This window comes from Homalodisca vitripennis, chromosome 3 (assembly GCF_021130785.1).
Source record: "Homalodisca vitripennis isolate AUS2020 chromosome 3, UT_GWSS_2.1, whole genome shotgun sequence".
NCBI classification, from domain to species: domain Eukaryota; kingdom Metazoa; phylum Arthropoda; class Insecta; order Hemiptera; family Cicadellidae; genus Homalodisca; species Homalodisca vitripennis.
In genome coordinates this window covers 83,836,324-83,855,445 of record NC_060209.1, presented here as the reverse complement: position 1 = coordinate 83,855,445, position 19,122 = coordinate 83,836,324, and the positions used below count along the sequence as shown (strand labels likewise).

The 19,122-nt window shown below is 35.1% G+C and overlaps 1 protein-coding gene across 1 annotated transcript; it reads left to right on the top strand.

Moving 5' to 3' along the window:
* The first annotated feature begins 3,490 nt into the window (after positions 1–3,490).
* Positions 3,491–4,544, top strand: LOC124357125 (luciferin sulfotransferase-like). Its single transcript, XM_046808602.1, has one exon. The coding sequence runs from the start codon at positions 3,757–3,759 to the stop codon at positions 4,030–4,032; it is 276 nt and encodes a 91-aa protein (XP_046664558.1). The 5' UTR covers positions 3,491–3,756; the 3' UTR covers positions 4,033–4,544.
* Positions 4,545–19,122: the final 14,578 nt, after the last annotated feature.

Below are 19,122 nucleotides of genomic sequence, written 5' to 3'. Positions count from 1 at the left end.
ATCCTCCTAAATTTGTTCAGTTCAAAATCATTGAAGTTCATTATCGTTGGTGACTTCAATATCGACGCGATGGATCGCACCAACCCCCTGACCCAGCGGTTTCGCGATATTCTTGCTTCTTTCGGTTTAAACTGGTCCGTGAACTCACCAACAAGAGTGACCGCCACATCGAGCACAGCCATCGACAACGTCATCACAAATGTTCCTGATGTTTCGGTCTCTGTGATGAACGCGGCCATCTCTGACCACGTCGCGCAGGAAGCCATTTTCACGAAATCCAAACAAAAATCTGAACCTCCTGCCATGAAAACAAAACGAGATTTAAAAGCTGCAAATGTAAATAAATCTTTTCAAAAAATATCTCGAGAAAGAATCATGGTCTTTCTTGGATTCTTTTGACCGAGTAGAGGACGCCTTCAACGCGTTTCTTGGCAAAGTAATTTTAATTTTAAACATCACTTGCCCGTTCAAAAATTTCAAAGAGCGTATCAAAGAGGGCAAGAATACCTGGATTACCCAGGATATTCTTGAACTAAGAGAAAGGCTCATGTTTTACCATTCGATATATGTCAAGACTGAAAATGAAGAGTTCAAAAACTTTTTTCGCAATTACAAACAAAATTATCGAAAAGAAATAAAGAAAGTCAAGGCACGAGACGTCGAAGACCAATTACAACAATCAGAAAACTTTTCAAAAAGCGCGTGGAACATCATAATAGCAGCAAAAATCAACCAAAATTTTCCAAATTCTCGGTTCCGACACTAAAAACAATAAATAACACAATTGACGATCCCTTTAAAGTGGCAAGTGAATTTAACACATTTTTCTCGACCGTAGCTGAACCAGATAACTCGTTTATTTTGGACAGCTCTCGCGAAGAGCCATTGACGGGACCGGTCTCATCTATGGTTCTTTTTCATGTAGGTGAGGCTGAGGTGGCCCGTATCGTGCAAGATCTGAGACCAAAAAAGTCTTGCGACATCAACGGAATGTCTGTATGGTTAATCAAAAGGTGCTTCAAGCACTTTTTGTCACCAATCACAAAATTGATTAATCTCTTTTTGCACAAGGCGTTTTCCCCTCTGCATTGAAAACAGCCAAAGTCATTCCAATTTTTAAGAAAGACGATCCTTGCATCTCAAGCAATTATCGTCCGATTTCCATCCTCCCTGTTTTTTAGCAAAATTTTTGAAAAAGCATTTCTCAAACAATTCGAAAAAATTTTTGAACCGTTACGAAATTCTTTGTCCCGAACAATTCGGGTTCAGGAAAAACAAATCGACAATCGATGCTGTAACGGATCTCATTCACAATGTTGTCGATGGCCTGGAAAGGAGAGAACATGTGCTAAGCATATTCCTCGACCTTTCCAAAGCTTTTGACTGTGTGCATCATGCAAAACTGATGCACCAGTTGTGGACAAGTGGTATTCGAGGTCTGCCGCACGACTGGCTCTCGTCTTATCTTCAGGATAGAGAGCAGTGCGTACAGATCGCGAATGCCATGTCAAGCAAAGTGAAAATGCCCTATGGTGTCCCTCAGGGATCAATATTAGGGCCAGTCCTTTTCATAATTTACGTAAATAGGTTGACGTCATCAATCCAGAATGGAAAGGTGATTCAATACGCTGACGACACGACTCTCTGCATCAGATCAAAATCAAAACTCGATCTCGAAGTGAAGGCATTTATTGAGTTGAATTCATGCATCGAGCATTTCTCAAAACTCAATCTGAAAACAAACAGCTCGAAATCAAACGTCATGAATTTTTGCCTCCGGCAGCAACAAGACCAAGAACTACGGCCTGCAGTGATGGTGGACGATGTTCTTCTCGATGAAGCTGAATCCATTAAGTTCCTTGGAATGCACCTTGACCGAGGACTGACATGGGACGATCACATTGAAAAGGTTTGCTCCAAGGTTGCCTCGGGCATTTTCGTCCTGCGCAATCTTGCAAAATTTTGTTCTTTGGATGTATTGAAAAGGGCATATTTTGGCCTGATACATCCACATTTGACTTACGGCTTGAGACTGTGGGGCAGCTGTTCTAAGTACAAATTCGAAAGAGTATTTAGAACTCAAAAGAAAGCTGTCAGAATTCTTTCAAAATTGAACCCCAGAGAGTCGTGTAAAGATTCCTTTAGGGAGCTTGGATTGCTGACTTTACCCTGCCTCTATATTCTCGATGTCGCCCTGTACTGTAGACTCAAATGTGAGTTGCTGCAGGGTAGGGATGTCCATCAGTACGAGACTAGAGGCAGGGACAACTTTAGAATCGACCAACACAGAACAATTGCTTTTGAACACTTGCCGTCACAAGTTGGTGTCAGAATAATCAATAGGCTCCCTGAAGTTATCAAACAACTCGATGATCCAAAAAAATTCAAAGCTCGTCTAAAACACCTCCTGGTATCAAAGGCATTTTATTCTGTTGATGAGTTCATGATGGGCCGCTGGGATGAAAATTTTGAAAATTAAGAGCAACGAGAAAAATCCCTGGTTCTGATTATTGCCTTTCATTAAATAATAATTTTAGTTGACAAATCATCAAATAACTGATGTATTTTTTGTACCATTACTGACGCTTGCAATGCAATTGTTGTAAATTGTTTTTATGCAATAAAGGAATATTATATTATATTATAGCAGAATATGAATCGATTTTGTAAATTTTGACAGCTTTTAAATTAGAGATTAAATAAACTAATCTGAACAATTCCATAACCAAGGAGGGAGGGATAGATCCAGGTGATGCAATATTTCGGGCAACATTTACGGCAATAACAATGTGAGTGAACTGGTCGAACAGTTGGAAAACCAATCATCGTATAACACTACTAGATTAGAGAAGCGTTTTGTTATTTTCCGTATCATATATAATGTTATATGTTATTGTGGTTCATATTTAGCTTTTAATATCTCCTAACAGATTTTTCATTGGTCACACAACAAGTTATCTTTTGGTAGTTCAGATCAGATGTTTATATAACGGTTTGTTACATATCTGTAAAACTGTCATTCTAATTTGAAAGTATGTTGAAAACATAAACATGGGTGACGTGAAACAAAATGTTTCTCCGTGTAAAACATACATCCATAGGCCGCCAAAAGAAGTAGTCACTTCAAAAATTGAAAATTTACTTATTTACTCTACAAGGTATTTAAAATAGGAAGATTTTTGATAATTTTTTAACCAGGCACAAAAGGAATCAGCTGAAGATAAAAATATAAACCTTTTATAGTACATATATAAATGATAAATCAAGGCAGTTCAATGTAAAGAAGTTATATTTTGTCATTAAAAAAGGTTATTCTCAGCAGTAATGTTTTACATACATAAAGTAATGTAAATATTCATATTAAAATAGTGTACTGTTTTTCTTTAAATGCTCCTAAATACTATACTACAATTTTGAATTATAAAAAAGAGTTGTTAATAATATTTGTTAATGAAAGAAAATATAGTCAACAGATTACTGTTGTGCCATTTTAAGTTTTGTATTTACTAAAGGAAGGATGGCACCCAATTGAACGACTGTTTTATAGAAAATACGACTCTGTTGTGATTAAACAAATATAGAAAACGCTGAAATTAATCGATACAGGTCGTATAAAAAACTATGTTACTTGGTGTAATTTTATGTTGTTGTTGCATTCAAGGTTTTCTTTAGTTTTTGGAAAAAAGTTAAAATAAACACCTCCATAGTGAGCTAATTTAAGAAATACTCTAACTTCCACAGGATCTTGCAAAGGTAATGAAGGACGTGGGTGATTTCCTGGAGGTGACGTACACGAAGGATCACGAGGCTGCTCTCCTAGATCACCTGAGCTTTGCTAGCATGAAGAACAACAGCGCTGTTAACTTCGAGGCGGATATTAAAGAAATGCAGCCGGTCGGCGACGTCCGGTTCATGAGAGAAGGGCAAGTCGGCCTGTGGAAGAAGGTTTTGTCTCCAGAGTTCACCAAGTTGTTTAAAGATTGGACTTCCAAGTACTTAAATGAGGCAGATCGCCAAAGCATATCTTGCTGAATACCAAAGAAACTTGATTCAATGTAAAAGGATTTGAATGCACGAAAATTTAAACATTTAGTAAATGTACGGCGATGAACGTGTGTAGAGTTACATATTTATGATTATTTAGTAATATTTAATATATTAGTTAGATGTTGTATACAAAATCAGTCTATTTTTGACACTTAAAAGAACTAAACTTTGTATACAGAGGTCAAATATACATAGGTATATGAATATTTCCCAAAGCATTTATTAAAATAAGTTAAACAAGCTTTGAATAAGCTCCACAAAAGTGTTAACAGTTTTTGATATTTAAGTGATGTTTTAAACCAAGATGTATATGTGTAATAATTCATAAAATAGGTATAATAACTGGGTGAATCAAAGTCAAAATGCACTTATGGAATCGTTAAAAAGAATTAGGCCTACAGATTTATTTAGTTTATTTCTGTTTATCATTATAAACATGTTGGATTTGTTGGTGCAATGTTGGATTAAAATGCATTTATTAAATAGTCAATATAGTAACATAACCTATCAAATCAATCCAATGTATTAGAAAATAATGTTTTAAATACTATTTATAAATGCGAGGGAAGTTATAGTTTTACTCGCGTGAAATTAACATTTGATTTATTATGGAGTCCCGTTTCTAAACAGCGATGGTAAATGTTTTAGTGCACTAAATGTTAATAATTAGTGCCTAAAATTATTTTTGAAAAGTAGACATATTTCATATTGAAAAGAATTACCATACAATAATGTTATTTGGGAACATTTTTGTTCTCCTACTGAATGTCAAATTCCAACTTCCTGAATGTTCCTGGTCTCCAATGTATAGGTTTCTGTGAACTCTCCCTTTAATTTGCCCAAGCCATTGCCAGACTTTGAAAAACTATAACGGATGACTAGTCAACTATTCACTTATTTTACAGACTCGAAAAGTCCCTTCAGAAAACTCCAATCACAGGTAAAGCAGGGGCGGCGCCAGTTTCTCACCAACGCGATTGTTTAAGACAAAGGAAAAGACGTATCTTATTAATAAAACATCAAAACTATCTTTACCTACCGTCATTTATTACAGTGACATAAGATAAATTACTCATTAAACATTGTGTGATCATTAAGTTTTTAGCCAACCTGAGAAGAAGAATATATCTATATACTATCTATCGTAATAATAAATCCCATTGATTCCACGTACTCACTTGCTCGAAATTCGTATCGGCACGGCTTGAGGAAAAGGTTTCAGCCCTGGAGACCCTGAGGACAAGCCACTATTCACAAGAAGAGTACTTCACGAAATTCAATAATCTGCAAGCGCGCCTGTAATGTTAATATTTACAACCTTCCAGAGAGCTCTAACCCGTTCAACTGAGTCCAGGAATCATATCTGCGATACCTCTGCTAGTTTGTCCAATCATTAAGGCAGTTTTCTCACTCTGCACCCAAAACATGAAGTCTTCAAAAGTGCCAGCATTGAAAACCCAGAAAGGAACAGCCCTCGCCCTCTTCTAAGGCACTTCTACCATCTCCGGAATCCGCTAGATTACTGTTCACGCTAGTTTCGCTCTCCAAAGTTGAACTAAGCAATATTCTTATCCTGAAACTCTTATCTGTCACCATAGTCAAGAGACAAAACTGATAATAGCGCAAATATCTACAAAGTCTAAACGTGCTGAACTTGAAGAAAGAATAATAAAGGAGAAAAGATATTACTATAAGGTACTTTAAATGGTCCCTGTAATCGCTAAAACCAATCCAAAAATACTAGTTAATTTCCACGGCAACACAACATCAATTCTAATTTCTTTCAAAAATGTAAATGACCCCCCCCCTCGCGATCTAAACCGACTGCCTTAAAAAACAGCATTAACACAAGAACATGTAATTATGATATTTATTTTCCTTTAGTTATGACAAACCTATCTAGTGATATACTGGTCTCTGAACTTGAATTGCTACAACTTTAATTTACATAGACAGGACAAGAACCCCTGAGAACAGTGTGTAAAAAATCTTAAAGTTGTGTGGTTGGTGGCTGTCAATAGGATTTATCCCTCGTGGAACGCAATCCCCTTCACAAACCTGGGAGTGAGTAATTTGTATGAATCAAAATTGCTTCTCTCATTAGATCCTGTTATGTGTCTGCATATTTGCCACCAGCTTCATTAGCATCTACATATACTGATTTTTTTGGTTTAGCTGTCGAAGAAAATTGTTTACCACTGGACCACGGTTTTGACAAAATAATTATCACGGGTGACTTAATCAACCCAGTGTAATTGGACAACTGTTTAAGTTCAGCCCTCAACACATCTTCTCACACCTGGTTGACCTGGCCTGTTTCTTAACCTTAAGCAAACATAACGCCGTGCTCAATAAGATAGGAGTCATCCTGGACCTGATTTTTTTTTCATCTGACCTCCAAACTATTGTGAACCAGCAGTGGATTTCCCAAATTGACCTTGAGGATGATCACTTCCCGCCCTAATCTGGATATGGGTCTTGAAACTCATCTCCGCCCCCTTCACGATCACATTCATTTCCAGACCTAAAACGCTTGATCTCATTGCAGTAATTCAACTGCTATCAAACCATCCTACCCTGTAGTCAACTTCAAAAACAACGTAGAACACTTTTCTCTATATCCTTCTGCGCTGACCTTAGCTCTATAGTGAAGCAAATTGCCCTTTGAAAAAAATTGTGCTCTGTTTTCCCGTCATGGTATTCGTTCTGAGTTAAAGGCCTTCATCATCCGTAAAAAAAAAAACTGTTTCAAAAGCTCTACAAGTCCAACCCTTAAGTATGAACATCTGTTAAACTTACAAGCAGCTCAGGTACCATTGCAGACTGTTGGTCCCTCTCCTGTCGTCAACGTTTTAGAACCGGCATCTAAACCATCAGTATAAGCAACCCTAATCTCCTCTGGGGCTTTGTAAACAACTGAGAAATGTATCATCTTTCCCCAACCAAGATTACCTTCGAATGTAGGACGGCTGAAGACTTCCGATTCTATCTCTAACCTATTAGCTGACTACTCCCAACAATCTTCAAGGAACGCAGCAAGTGAGCCCCCAACTTACAACTACACCAAGTCAAAAAAGACATATCAACTCTGGCAAACATCTGCTGTGAACAGTCGAAGGAAACTAAAAGAATCACAACCCTGACAAAGGATCGTGTCCTTAACAACAACCCTCCTTCAGAACAGAAAGTTCTGCACTCAATTCTTCGCTCCCTCATATCTCCATCTTTTGGAATTGCTTCTTCTCTTCTGGCATATTTCCGCTCCTGCTTAAAGCGCCGGGTTTTATTGCACCTATATTTAAATCCGGTGACACGCACAGAAGCCAAGAACTATAGGCCCATAGTAATCCTCTCTTCTCTCCTCAAAAATATTTGAATCTCTCCATCAATGGATGGCCTGGAGTTTGGAGCGAAACACACAATTATTCCTGAACAACAACTGTTTTTTAAGAGTGGTAAATCTACAACCACTAATCTTGCCCTTATTTCCACCACTACATCACATCTGCATTCCTCAAACGGAAAACAGGTTGACTGCATATTCTTAGACTTCCTCTAAGGCATTTACAGAGTGAGCCACAAGCACCTTATGGCTATACTTGATGCCATGGATTCTCAAACTCACTTTGACGTTCCTTCATTCCTGAAACTCAAGATCGTACACTCAAGGTTAGATGTGGAGGCGCTATTTCTCGGGTCATTAAGTGCTTTACTCTAGGGGTTCCCCCCAGGGATCTCTCCTCGGGCCTCATTGATAACCCCTTTATAAAATGATATCGACCAGCTGCCATTCGAGTTGAGCTGCTACTAAATGCTGAAGAGCAGAAGATTTTTCATAAAATAAAACTCTTTTACTGATCACCAACTCTACAATCAGCACTTTCCCATATAGAAAAATGGTGCTTATGAACGCTATGGACCTTAATATATCTAAAATGCGCTGTGTGAACTTTTCAAGAATCTTTTAACTACTCTCTTTACAACACCGTTCTTCATCGAGTAGATAAAATAAAGGACCTTGGCGTCATCACAACACCAACTCTTCACCTGCTGAGCACAACCAATACATCTGTAATAGAGCCAAACTCAACTCTTGGATTTATCTTCCCGCTCTACTCGTAATCTTTCAGTAGCAACACCCTGCTGATCCTCTACAAACACTTGTGTCGTCCTCACGTCCTGGAAAACAACTCTTCCAGTCTGATCCACCTTCCGCAAGAAGGACTCAAAACACAACTTGAAGAGTTCGCATCGCTTATCAGAACAGCAGGGTTCAGAGATGGCCACCACTACAATGAATGTTCCAATTGCAGGTTATCAACTACAGCATGGCCTGCTCCTCTGAAGCTCCGTAAAAGATACATGATCTTATCTTTCTCCACAAGATCATCATCGGAAGCATTGATTGCCCGCAACTACTCAACAAATCTACTTCCATGTTCCTGGGCAACGAGACTGCTAGAACACCTTTGCAAGACTGTACAATCACGACCTACAACACAGAGTAACGATACTCGACTCTACGCAGGCGGAATGAAGGACATCTTGTTGACCTCCTTCGCCACCAGCCCTGCTAGATTTTCGAGAAAAATCATCAAATTAGTATATGGCACCTATAATTCTGTTTCACTAATAAAACCTATTTTTTCGTTTTTACACGCCTTTTTTAGTATCACTTTGTTATATAATTAAAGTCTTTGCATTTAAATTGTTCGATATTGTTGTTGTATTTTATAGTTTATGGATTATTTCATGTACCTGTTCTATTGTTGATCTTGTTTAATCAACCCTGTTTTTGAGCTTGACTCTCGTGCAATCATAAATCTCCAAACTTTTCTTGTTATAGTTGTCAAAAATGGTTACACTGTTGTTTTATTTGGAATTAATTGTTATCTATTGATTTAGAGTCGTTATCAAGTTATTGTTATCCAATTGTAACAGTATGTGTGTACTTCGCTTGTTGCACTCTTATTCTATATTGTTATTTTATTTAACTCATGTAATTGGTATTGTAAAAGTTGCGATTGCCGTGGAAAATAAATAAATGAAAATGAAATAAAAACTTTCTAAAAATAACAAAATAGTAATTATTTGCGTGTGAAAATATTCAATATAATCTTAACGTCATTGTATTTGAATTTGTACGCGGTTTTCGTTTGATAGTTTTGAAGGTATGTAATTACTAATTCCCACACTTTCAAGCTGGGGAAGGTTGTCTGATGTTCGACAAAGTTTAAATTACTTTGTACTATCAAAGATGACCAAGGAGGATATATCCTACCCTACTTCCACCTAGTAACAATATGCATGAATCAAATGATATTGGGAGTGTTGTAGAAAATTTATATTGTTTTCGAAAGCTCAGTCAAATATGAAAAGTGCAAAGAAAATAAACAATAATAGTCTTACAAATTCAGTTATAAAGATGAGTATATCTTATCGTAATGCAAACAGCTTCCCTTCTAAGTATATGATTATACTCGTAACAATTACAATTATAAAATCTTATCCATTTTATCATTGTTGATGAGCAAATGAAAATCAAATCAAAATCATAAATGGCTCGTATAAATTGCGCCATTGAATGGCACTCCCAACCCACTTCCAGCGCTGGAGTCCGGTCATCAAATTGGGGGCGGTCCTCCCAGTTAAACGCTAGAAAAAATCGTCAAACGCTGTAGAATTGCATTTGATACCAGAAGCGCCTCAACGAGCTTTGAGATTAATGTTTTACAGCCATAAGAGACGGCACGCCCTCTGGATTCCATGAGATTCTAGTCTGTCAATCAGTATTTCAAGCTCAACGCAATCGAATGCCATTAGAAAGGTCAAGGGACCCCACTTCATCTGTGATCTGACGTTCTACAACCATATCAACTAACTCACCACCTGCGTCTATCGTCGATTTATTTTTCTTGAACCCAAATTGGTGTTCAGAAAGCTAGTGGTTTTTATTTAAGAAGTAAAGCATTCTTATTAGAAAAAGTTTTTCAAATGTTTTGCTCAAAAACCGACAGAATTGAGACGGGCCTGATAGTTATTTATCGAACAGGGGGTTTCTTTCTTGAAAATTACATGTACTTTTGCAATTTTTAGAGAGAGGGAAAACTCCCTGAGTTAAAAGAACAAATGGACGAATTGAGTTAGTGGTTTAGCAATATGCTTGAGCATTTTTTTAATAACCACATGCATCTCAATTCTAGATCATTTGATTTTTAGCTGTATTGTTTATTATGATTTGTTACAAGCTTTCTTCAACAACGGGAGTCCGGAGCCATTGAGGCTATTCAACTCTGTCTACGCATGGGGTTTTTTATTTGATTACCCCTGTGGCAAAGATTGTCGAGGGCCCCGTCCACAAGCAACTGACGCAGAACATCCGTTAAAACTCGTCCGGCAACCCTAGAAGCATCCTCACAGTTTGCCCAATTTAATCGCATCGATAAGATTCAGCTGACAAATAGTTTAGAGTTGTGGATTGAGTGACGTTTATCAGCAGATTAATGCATCGTAGCCTTTGACGCGTTTCACAATAAATTAAATCCATAATTGCAGATTCAAAGAGTACATAACAATATAAAAAATTCCCACGTCGTTAAACTTAAGCCATGGATAATTCAGCTACCTTATCGTATTAAAATTAAGTAAACAATCTGTTAAAACAACTTAAGAAATAACCTAATGACGAGAAAAACCCGAAACAATTTAGGGAATTTAGAAACAAGTCTGCAAAATGATATACGTGTTCTAAAAAATAACTACTATTCGGAACTATTAACATAAATTCAATGATAACCCTAAAAAAAAACATGGAGTATTGTTCAAGATATACGGTCCAGACAAAATGCAGATAATTCTGCCATAAAATTAAATGAAATGGTAATATAATTAATGACATCTGAAATAGTGTGCGAATGAATTTAACATTATACTTTATATCCATTGCTTTTGAACTAAGGTAAAAAACAATTAAGAAACCAAATAATAATGACTATAATGATTATTAAGAATTGCTTTAAGAAACAAAGTAAGCACCAAATACAATTTTCTTCTAACACCCTCAACCTTAGATGATCTCAGCGATAGCATGTTGTAGTTTTCTTCTATTAAAGATTGGTGTACCGCTGCAGGCCTTGATGGTATTGCACCTCACTGATTAGAGAAATGTAAGCAATAATATTGCTAATGTTCATACATTATATAATAAATCTTGCGGCAAAGTGAAAACGGGGCATTTTCCAGAACAAATTAAACGAAGCTCTAGTTTATACCAATTTTTAAAAAAAAAGATTCAAGAACCACTCATAGCAACTACAGACCAATATCTTTACGTGTATCCCTCTTGCAAAAATATTTGAAAAAATTATGAAACACAAAATTATTAAACTTTCTTCCAAAATACCAATTTTTGTTAGTATAAATCAGTATTGATTCAGACCAGTATGGGTACTGAAATGGCTTTGCATGAATTCAATGATAAAGTGGCAACTGGATCAACAATGGAAAAAAGTTTCAGGACTATTTCTAGACATTACAAAAGCGTTCGACACAGTTGGACCATGAAATTCTCTTAAATAAATTATATGATTGCGGAAATACGAGGAACTGCATACAGATGGTTCAATAGTTATTTGTCGGAGGAAGCAGTGTGTTAAAGTCAGTGACGTATAAGTTCAATAGGTGAAATTAAATATGGAGTACCCCAAGGGTCAGTTTTGGCACAACCATTTGTTTTTGATTTATGTAAACGATCTGTGTAAGCGCAATTTTTTGTGGTAGAGTGACTGCATTTGCTGAGGATACCGCTTTGGTGCTACGTTTGAGAATTCATGGGATGAGATCGAGGAAAGAATAAATTTAGATTTAAAGAAATGATGTGGTGGTTTGCTGTAAATAATATATTTATAAGCCCACAAAAAACTAAATATATAAATTTTTCTTAAAATAACGGGCAACATTTTTCAAAAAAATTTACTACAAATTCTAGATTGTAGTTAACAAGTAATGGTTCAATGTAATAAAAGATTGTAGTTTAGTTTTAGAGGAAGAATCACTGGGAAGTAGTTGGGTGTTATGGCTGGATAGTGAATTTTTAAGTTGGAAAACTCAATAATATCAAAATTAAAACAAAAACTTAGATAATGGTCATACTAATAATCTATTTTTTGAAAATGTTTGTGATAAAAAGCTCTTAAGATGTTATATTTTTTCCCTAGTTAACAGTAGACTGGAATATTGCAATTTCGTGTTGGGGAGGACGTACATCTCAAATTTAGAAACTTTAATTACTAACGCAAGAAAGCACTTTATAAGAATAATTATGAATAAAACGAAACTGAATCATCATATCCATGATTTTTATGCTTAATATACTGCCTTTAAGATACTTGTTTTTATTTAAAGTCTAAAAATGTCTTTATGAGAAGCCAAAACTATAAAGCCTACAAAATGAAATAAAATTAAATCTAACGAAACGCAAACGATTTATTAGTACCAAAACCTTTTAATACCTTTTTACAAAGACATTTTCATATGGCACCAAGAATGTTCAATATGTACCACAAACAATCAGCAAATGAAAATTCGATAAATGTATTTTTTAAAACATCTTAAAAAATGGCTCTATCATTTGTAGATATTTGAACCAATATTATTTTAAGTTTTGATACTTAAATGTTTTACGTAATAAAAAGTTTTATTTGTTTATCCATCCTCGATCTATTTTTATATGGAAAATGTATTTATTTAAATGCAAAGAACAAACATTTATTTATGCTTACTCTCCTTAGTTAATTAATTTTGTAATTGTAATTTTTTGACATATCGATGTAATTGTATATATAGCTCTATAAATTATCTGAAATTATTTATAGTATTTCTACTAAGCGGAAAGTTTAATTATATTTCAATTGGTGATTTAACCTTGTATAAATATATTTGAATGTTTATGTATTTGCTTGAGTTGCTGCTCAATATTTTTTTTTCAGTTAATTGAAAGTGTGTAAAATTCTCCAATCAGCATGCCTGGAGATTATATCTTTATTTCCCTCAGCTTTAGGCCGCCTATTGGTGTTGCATGTTGTAATTCAATATGGTATAAGCATTATATTGTATTGCATGTAATTTTGATAGAAAAAAAGAATTAATATTAATATTTTTGACTGCGATTTGCATGAATTCTTGGTGTTTATTTTTAATTATGCCCCATACCGTTTTTGAATAAGTTTTTTTTTTTTTAAGAATAATTAATTTTGAGACATCATACGCTTCTTGTAACTTGGATCACCTCTTTTTTATTTTTATAATTTCCGAAAAAATACATTTTGAAAATTTGTTCAATGGCTGTGTTCTTTTATTTCGGAGGAAAACTTAGTTTTTCTCTCGAAAATCAGAATGGCTTTGTGACCAAAGGCATTATTATGTACTTAATAAATTTGAACAAACTTTGATTGTTTTTTATAGTGCATGCAAGGTGTTAGAACGGAAACTCAATTCATTCATTGAAAATTTAATCCAGTATTTATTGATTTAACAGATTGGTTGATTGTATACCTATTAAGTTTCAAAACGTGTGGTCATTCAAAGTTTGGAAAAGAAATGTTTATTTATATGTTATCACGCATATAGTCCGCAAAACAGAATAAAGTGTTTCGAACTTTCTTCCGGTTATTTAAAATAATGTTTTGTGCCTAACGTGTGTTTTTGATTATCACGGTTTCCAGGTAGCGAGCCTACAAAGTTTTTTATCTAGTATACAACATAGTGGGAATAATTGTTAACCACAATACCGTAGTTTTAATAGATAGAGACTAAAAAAGAGGCAAAAGAATGTATTTTTAGTATTTTTATAAAGTTTTGAATAAGTTTGTATAGCCGGTATTAACCAATAAAAACGTTTTAAAAAGTGTTGCCCCTTCCACATTTGTAAAATTTTATCTCCCGTAAATCACAAGATAAATAAAAAATTGACACATTTTTCATAATATTGTTAAGTAATTTCAAAGCAACAGTTTTGGCCTTTCTTAAGCCCTCCTAAGTTGGGTATATATAATATATATATATATATATATATTGTAATATATACTATATATAATATAGCCGTAGCACATTCACCCCGGCAATTGAGAGATCCGGGTTCGAGTCCGGCGGAGCAAGTACTTTTGCGGATTCACTGTTTATGAAATAAATTAAATCGCTATTGCCATTTATAACAAATTGAAATGAATATATATAAATATAAAATATATAAATATATATAACATTTTAATATTATTAACAATTAGACGTGATGTGAATATGTAAACTGATTTCGTTGTTGATATATTATATATGTATAAATGTTGTCATGAAATAATAATAGATGTCTTTGTGAGCACCTCCTACTCTAAAAAAGAATACTTTAATCACAGAACAAATATTAAAACCTGCGGTATGGTGTAAATTCTGAATCATGTTTGAATGATTATTAGAAATTATATAAATTTTTAAATCACACACTCTGCAAGGTTTCCTGTTAAACGAAAATTACCGCGAAGAGTTTTAGAAATGTGAAAACTTTTGCTTATAATAGAATAAAAATGGACTAGAGAATGTCTCCCGGTGACATTAACCAGGGTTACGCGCTCACTAAACAAGACAGAAGTCAACAAGGCTGGTGTTCTCTGGAGCCAACTTTGAGGGTTTGTTTCCTGTTTTCGACAAAGAGAAAGTTTTAGAGTTTACATCTATGTAGTGACAACACCGCTCTCGAGATGGAACCAGAACACAATATATGGAGGCATTACGAAGCACTTACACAGAGAAATCACGTAATCTTAAAAACTTGGTGTCTTCTAACGATGAATAAGATTACTCATGCAACGTGTTTTACTTACTCGTTATATTCAAATTGTAACTTCAAGTGATTAATGAAATTGATAGTAAAACAATTATGTAACCGAAATCCACCATCATTTGGGGGACGAAGTCCAGGAGTGAAATCCCTTGAGATTAGTAAAGTAAAAATATTTGGATTAAGGTTACCAAAGAATACTCTTTCTTTGTTGACCCCTTTTCAGAACGTTTTCCCAATTTTTTAAATAGTGTAAATTGTACGGATAATTGTAAAATCGTAAAACCTAAACAAATTGAAGTAGTAAGTTATAATCTTTCATTACATCTCTCAATAGCTCTCTTAAAAAAAAATTTTTTTGTATTTAAAGTTTGGACTTATCTTGGATGGTTGAGAAAGGCGCAAAGATACTATTTTCCATGACTTTAGTTGCATCTAGTCGACGTTGTGTTCGCCTGCCTTTGCCTTAATGTACTTCAAAAGTGTCAGAACCACTCATTTTTTAAACATTTTCCGTACGATGAGAGGTATCGTACAAGTAAAATTGTGATTACTATCAAATTTAAACGTCCCTACCGGTATGGGACAAAGCTTATTCTTCAACAACTTCTGAACATTTTTGAACAAGTTTGGGAGAAATTATAAGAGATAATAATCATATCAGTAATGTTAGTCGTCAGTTTTGTGCCGTGTCCGTGAAATAAGAGTATATTTTATCTATCAATTATGCCATTCACCACTGAGGCAGCTTTCTTTATTATGATGGATTAGTAAATGTTTACGGAACACAACTGAGTTTACTGCTCTGTTCACTCAACGTTACCTGGACCGTGAACACTATTCCGAAAGGTTTTCCGGACTTTCATAGTCATGAATTATGAATCTGGTAATGCGCAACTGTATTACAACAACAGGAAACATCTTCACATATGCCTGTAAGGGCTGCGGTAATCTCAATTCGCGTCATTCATACAGAATAGTAGTTACTGAGTGTAGCATTATCCAACCGATCAGTACTTAGGTCCTTAAGGACAATAAAAGGTAAACTCATACCGAATTTAATTAACCCTCAAGAAGTGCAAGGAGATGAACTTCTAAGAAGAACTTTTGTTTGTAGGCCCGTGATATAATAAATGAAGGATGAAAATGATTTTTATCAGGTTTTATGTGCAACGAAGCAACCATCAATCAATCAATGTTTTGCGAAAACATGATTTACAACATGGGTATAGTAAATTTTAGTTTGAGTTCTGGACCTAAAATGTACATTCTTACGACAATCAGGGTACAAACATCAAACAATAATTCAACATTAATGATTGCATACTTCATCCATTTGAAATTTTCCACATACAAGCGCGAAGTCAATCTCTTGATTGGCGTGATCTCACAGTCAAATTCGCAAAAACACTGTAACTTTATACAATGCTGGTGACGAATTAAAAAGCTTCAAGAGTTTTAGTATATTGGGTGTCGCAGCATTCTTTATAATATTGGGGCAGCTTGTTGAAGAAATGAACACCTGCTGTGAGGAGATGTTGAGGAGAGAAATCTACATTTCTTGAGAAATGGGAAACAAAGAATGAGAAAAACCTACAGCGCAATAGCAAACTTTAATTCCAAACGCTATCAGATTTCTTATCAGATACTAGTATTATTATATATTACTATGTCTAATTAAAAATTAAGGCCCTGTATTAAAATTAGAAAATATATGAAAAAAGAAAGAATCTGTCAAAAATGTTGGTTGTGTTGTTTTGATCAGCGTGAACTGTAAGTAATGTCCTATAATCTTTTAAAAGTGCGTCTCTGATGGGAATATTTCCAAATTAGGTTCCGACTGTAAAAAAATTGGTTTTCCTAAACTTAACGCCTGCTATGGTCAAACACGACGGCAGTGGTACTTCCAAAATTAAAATTGATGTCCGAGTATTATTCTAAAGAATTATATACTATTTAGTGGCACATATTTATAAATACCCGAGATTCGATGACCCCAGATGAATGCACGATCTGAATTAAAACTAACCCCCGATAACACTTCCATTAAAGTGTCGCACACAAAGCGGAGAGCTCGTGCCCCCCCGCACCGCTCCACTGAACCCCATCGGTCGACACTACTTGTTCAGTTTTATTCAACGTGTATTCGGGTGCTGAGCAGTTTGCGTTTAAAAAGCGGTTTGCTAGTTGAATGAGAGGTTCGGTTTTTAACAAAAAATTAAAAACGGCAGCTTAGCTAATCAACTACAGAACAATTGCATACTTGAGTAGCCCATGTGACATACTCGTATGTATTAAATGTGGCGTAAACTTGTAATTTTATTACGAACACGTGTAAACTTAAAGACGAATAAAAATATATTTGAAATATTATTTCAATATTTATAAGTGTGATTAAATAAGTGTGAATATTGTTAGGTGGTACAAACCGAATATTGATTGGAATGTTTTTTTTATTTTTAAAACAAAATATAAATCTTAGCCCATTATATACCTTTTCAGAAGGTAGAAACAATTTTTTAATTATTCCAAGAGTAGTTGTACGGCATATGTGGCTAAGTTTCAGTCATGTCTTATAATTAGGGCCGAAGGCAATGTGAAGATAAGTTAAGGATTTTTATAGTATGTCACATGGAAGATGGGCTATGGAGGGAGTTACATATTAAAAAAACAATGAAATTAAAAGAAAAATTTATATTATTTTGAACATGAAGTTTTCTTTATGGAAGAGGAGGGGTGGTTTATCATCCTCATAATAACAAAACTAATAACATTTACATTAAAAACAAATGGAAGGAATGAATAATAGAAATGAAAAACTAATTTGTCAATACGCTATGTTGATCTATAAAATGAAATATAAAAAGAAATATATTAAGAAACTTATAAATATTCATTTACAGTATACACCGATATACGAATGGAAGATTTTTATTGGCTAATTGATTTCTATGATATACACGATGTACATTACATAATATAAAACAAAACAAATAATTTATGTAAGAAAGTACTATTACAAGGACATGTAAGTTACTATAATTTATATTCTATGAAAATAATTAATTTTCTTAAGTAAAAAACGTAATTTGTAACATGTCAATCCCTGAAGCTATAACTCAAAAACATTATGTTAAAATTCAAATTTTATATTCAGAAATTGTATTTGGGTATGGTTGAGTAATTGCTTAAAATTTTCCCGCGTTAAGTTGCTGCAATTTCTCGTAGAGTGATAAAAGCCTGTTTCTATTGTTTCTTGCCTTTAGGGAAACTGTCTTAAGGGACTGTGACTTTAAAATAATGTATCGACTGCAATGATTCAGCTAAGAAAATCGTGACTCCTCAATCATGTTATCTATCGTCACTGAACGCTCGCTTATCTTAACGGAGCAGGCATTTCAGATTTACTTTTCTTCGGAAATCACAATAAATGTATTTGCTAACCTAAACCTAAAACAACCTGGACCCCAACTTAACCAGTGTTTTTGACCAATGTACGTTTTTATTGTGGTTTCTCAGACTTCATATTCGCCATCGATCTTTTTATCGTGATTATAATCTGTTGCCCCCCGTGAGTTTATCTTTGGCTTCATTCTTCTAACATAACAAGTACCGATTCTACTTGGTGAACCTTTTTACCCTTGTCCAAGTAATGAATATCGGATTCCAGGATATAAAGAAAGTTGTAATATAAATAAAGCACCAAACAAGCCATACAATTGGTAAAACATAGCTTAAAAATCCTATACTGTGCGTAATAATGTAAGTTAGTAATCCTCGAAGGGACAAGTATTTAATAGTATTTCATCGAGTGTTACATCGAAGGTAGGATGATTGTTTTCATGATGTATTTATTTTATATTTAAATAAAAATATTAAACTGTATCCTACACACACACACACAAACACACACACACACAACACACACACACACACACCCAACGCAACCACACCCATCACACGCACACGCACACGCACCACGCACACGCACACGCACACCCAAGACGCACACGCACAGACGCACAACGCTCACCACGCAACACGCCACACGCACACGCACACGCACACGCACACAGCGCCGCACACGCACACGCACACGCAACGACCCAACACGCACATGCACACTCACTACGCACACGCACACGCACACGCCACGCACAACGCACCACGCACGAACCCATACCCCCAAAACCACACGCGCACTGCGCAAACGCGCACCGGCACGCACACGGCACGACGCACAC

Excerpts from the sequence above, each read along its gene's own strand:
- LOC124357125 (XM_046808602.1), top strand. The coding sequence starts at position 3,757 with ATGAAGGACGTGGGTGATTTCCTGGAGGTGACGTACACGAAGGATCAC.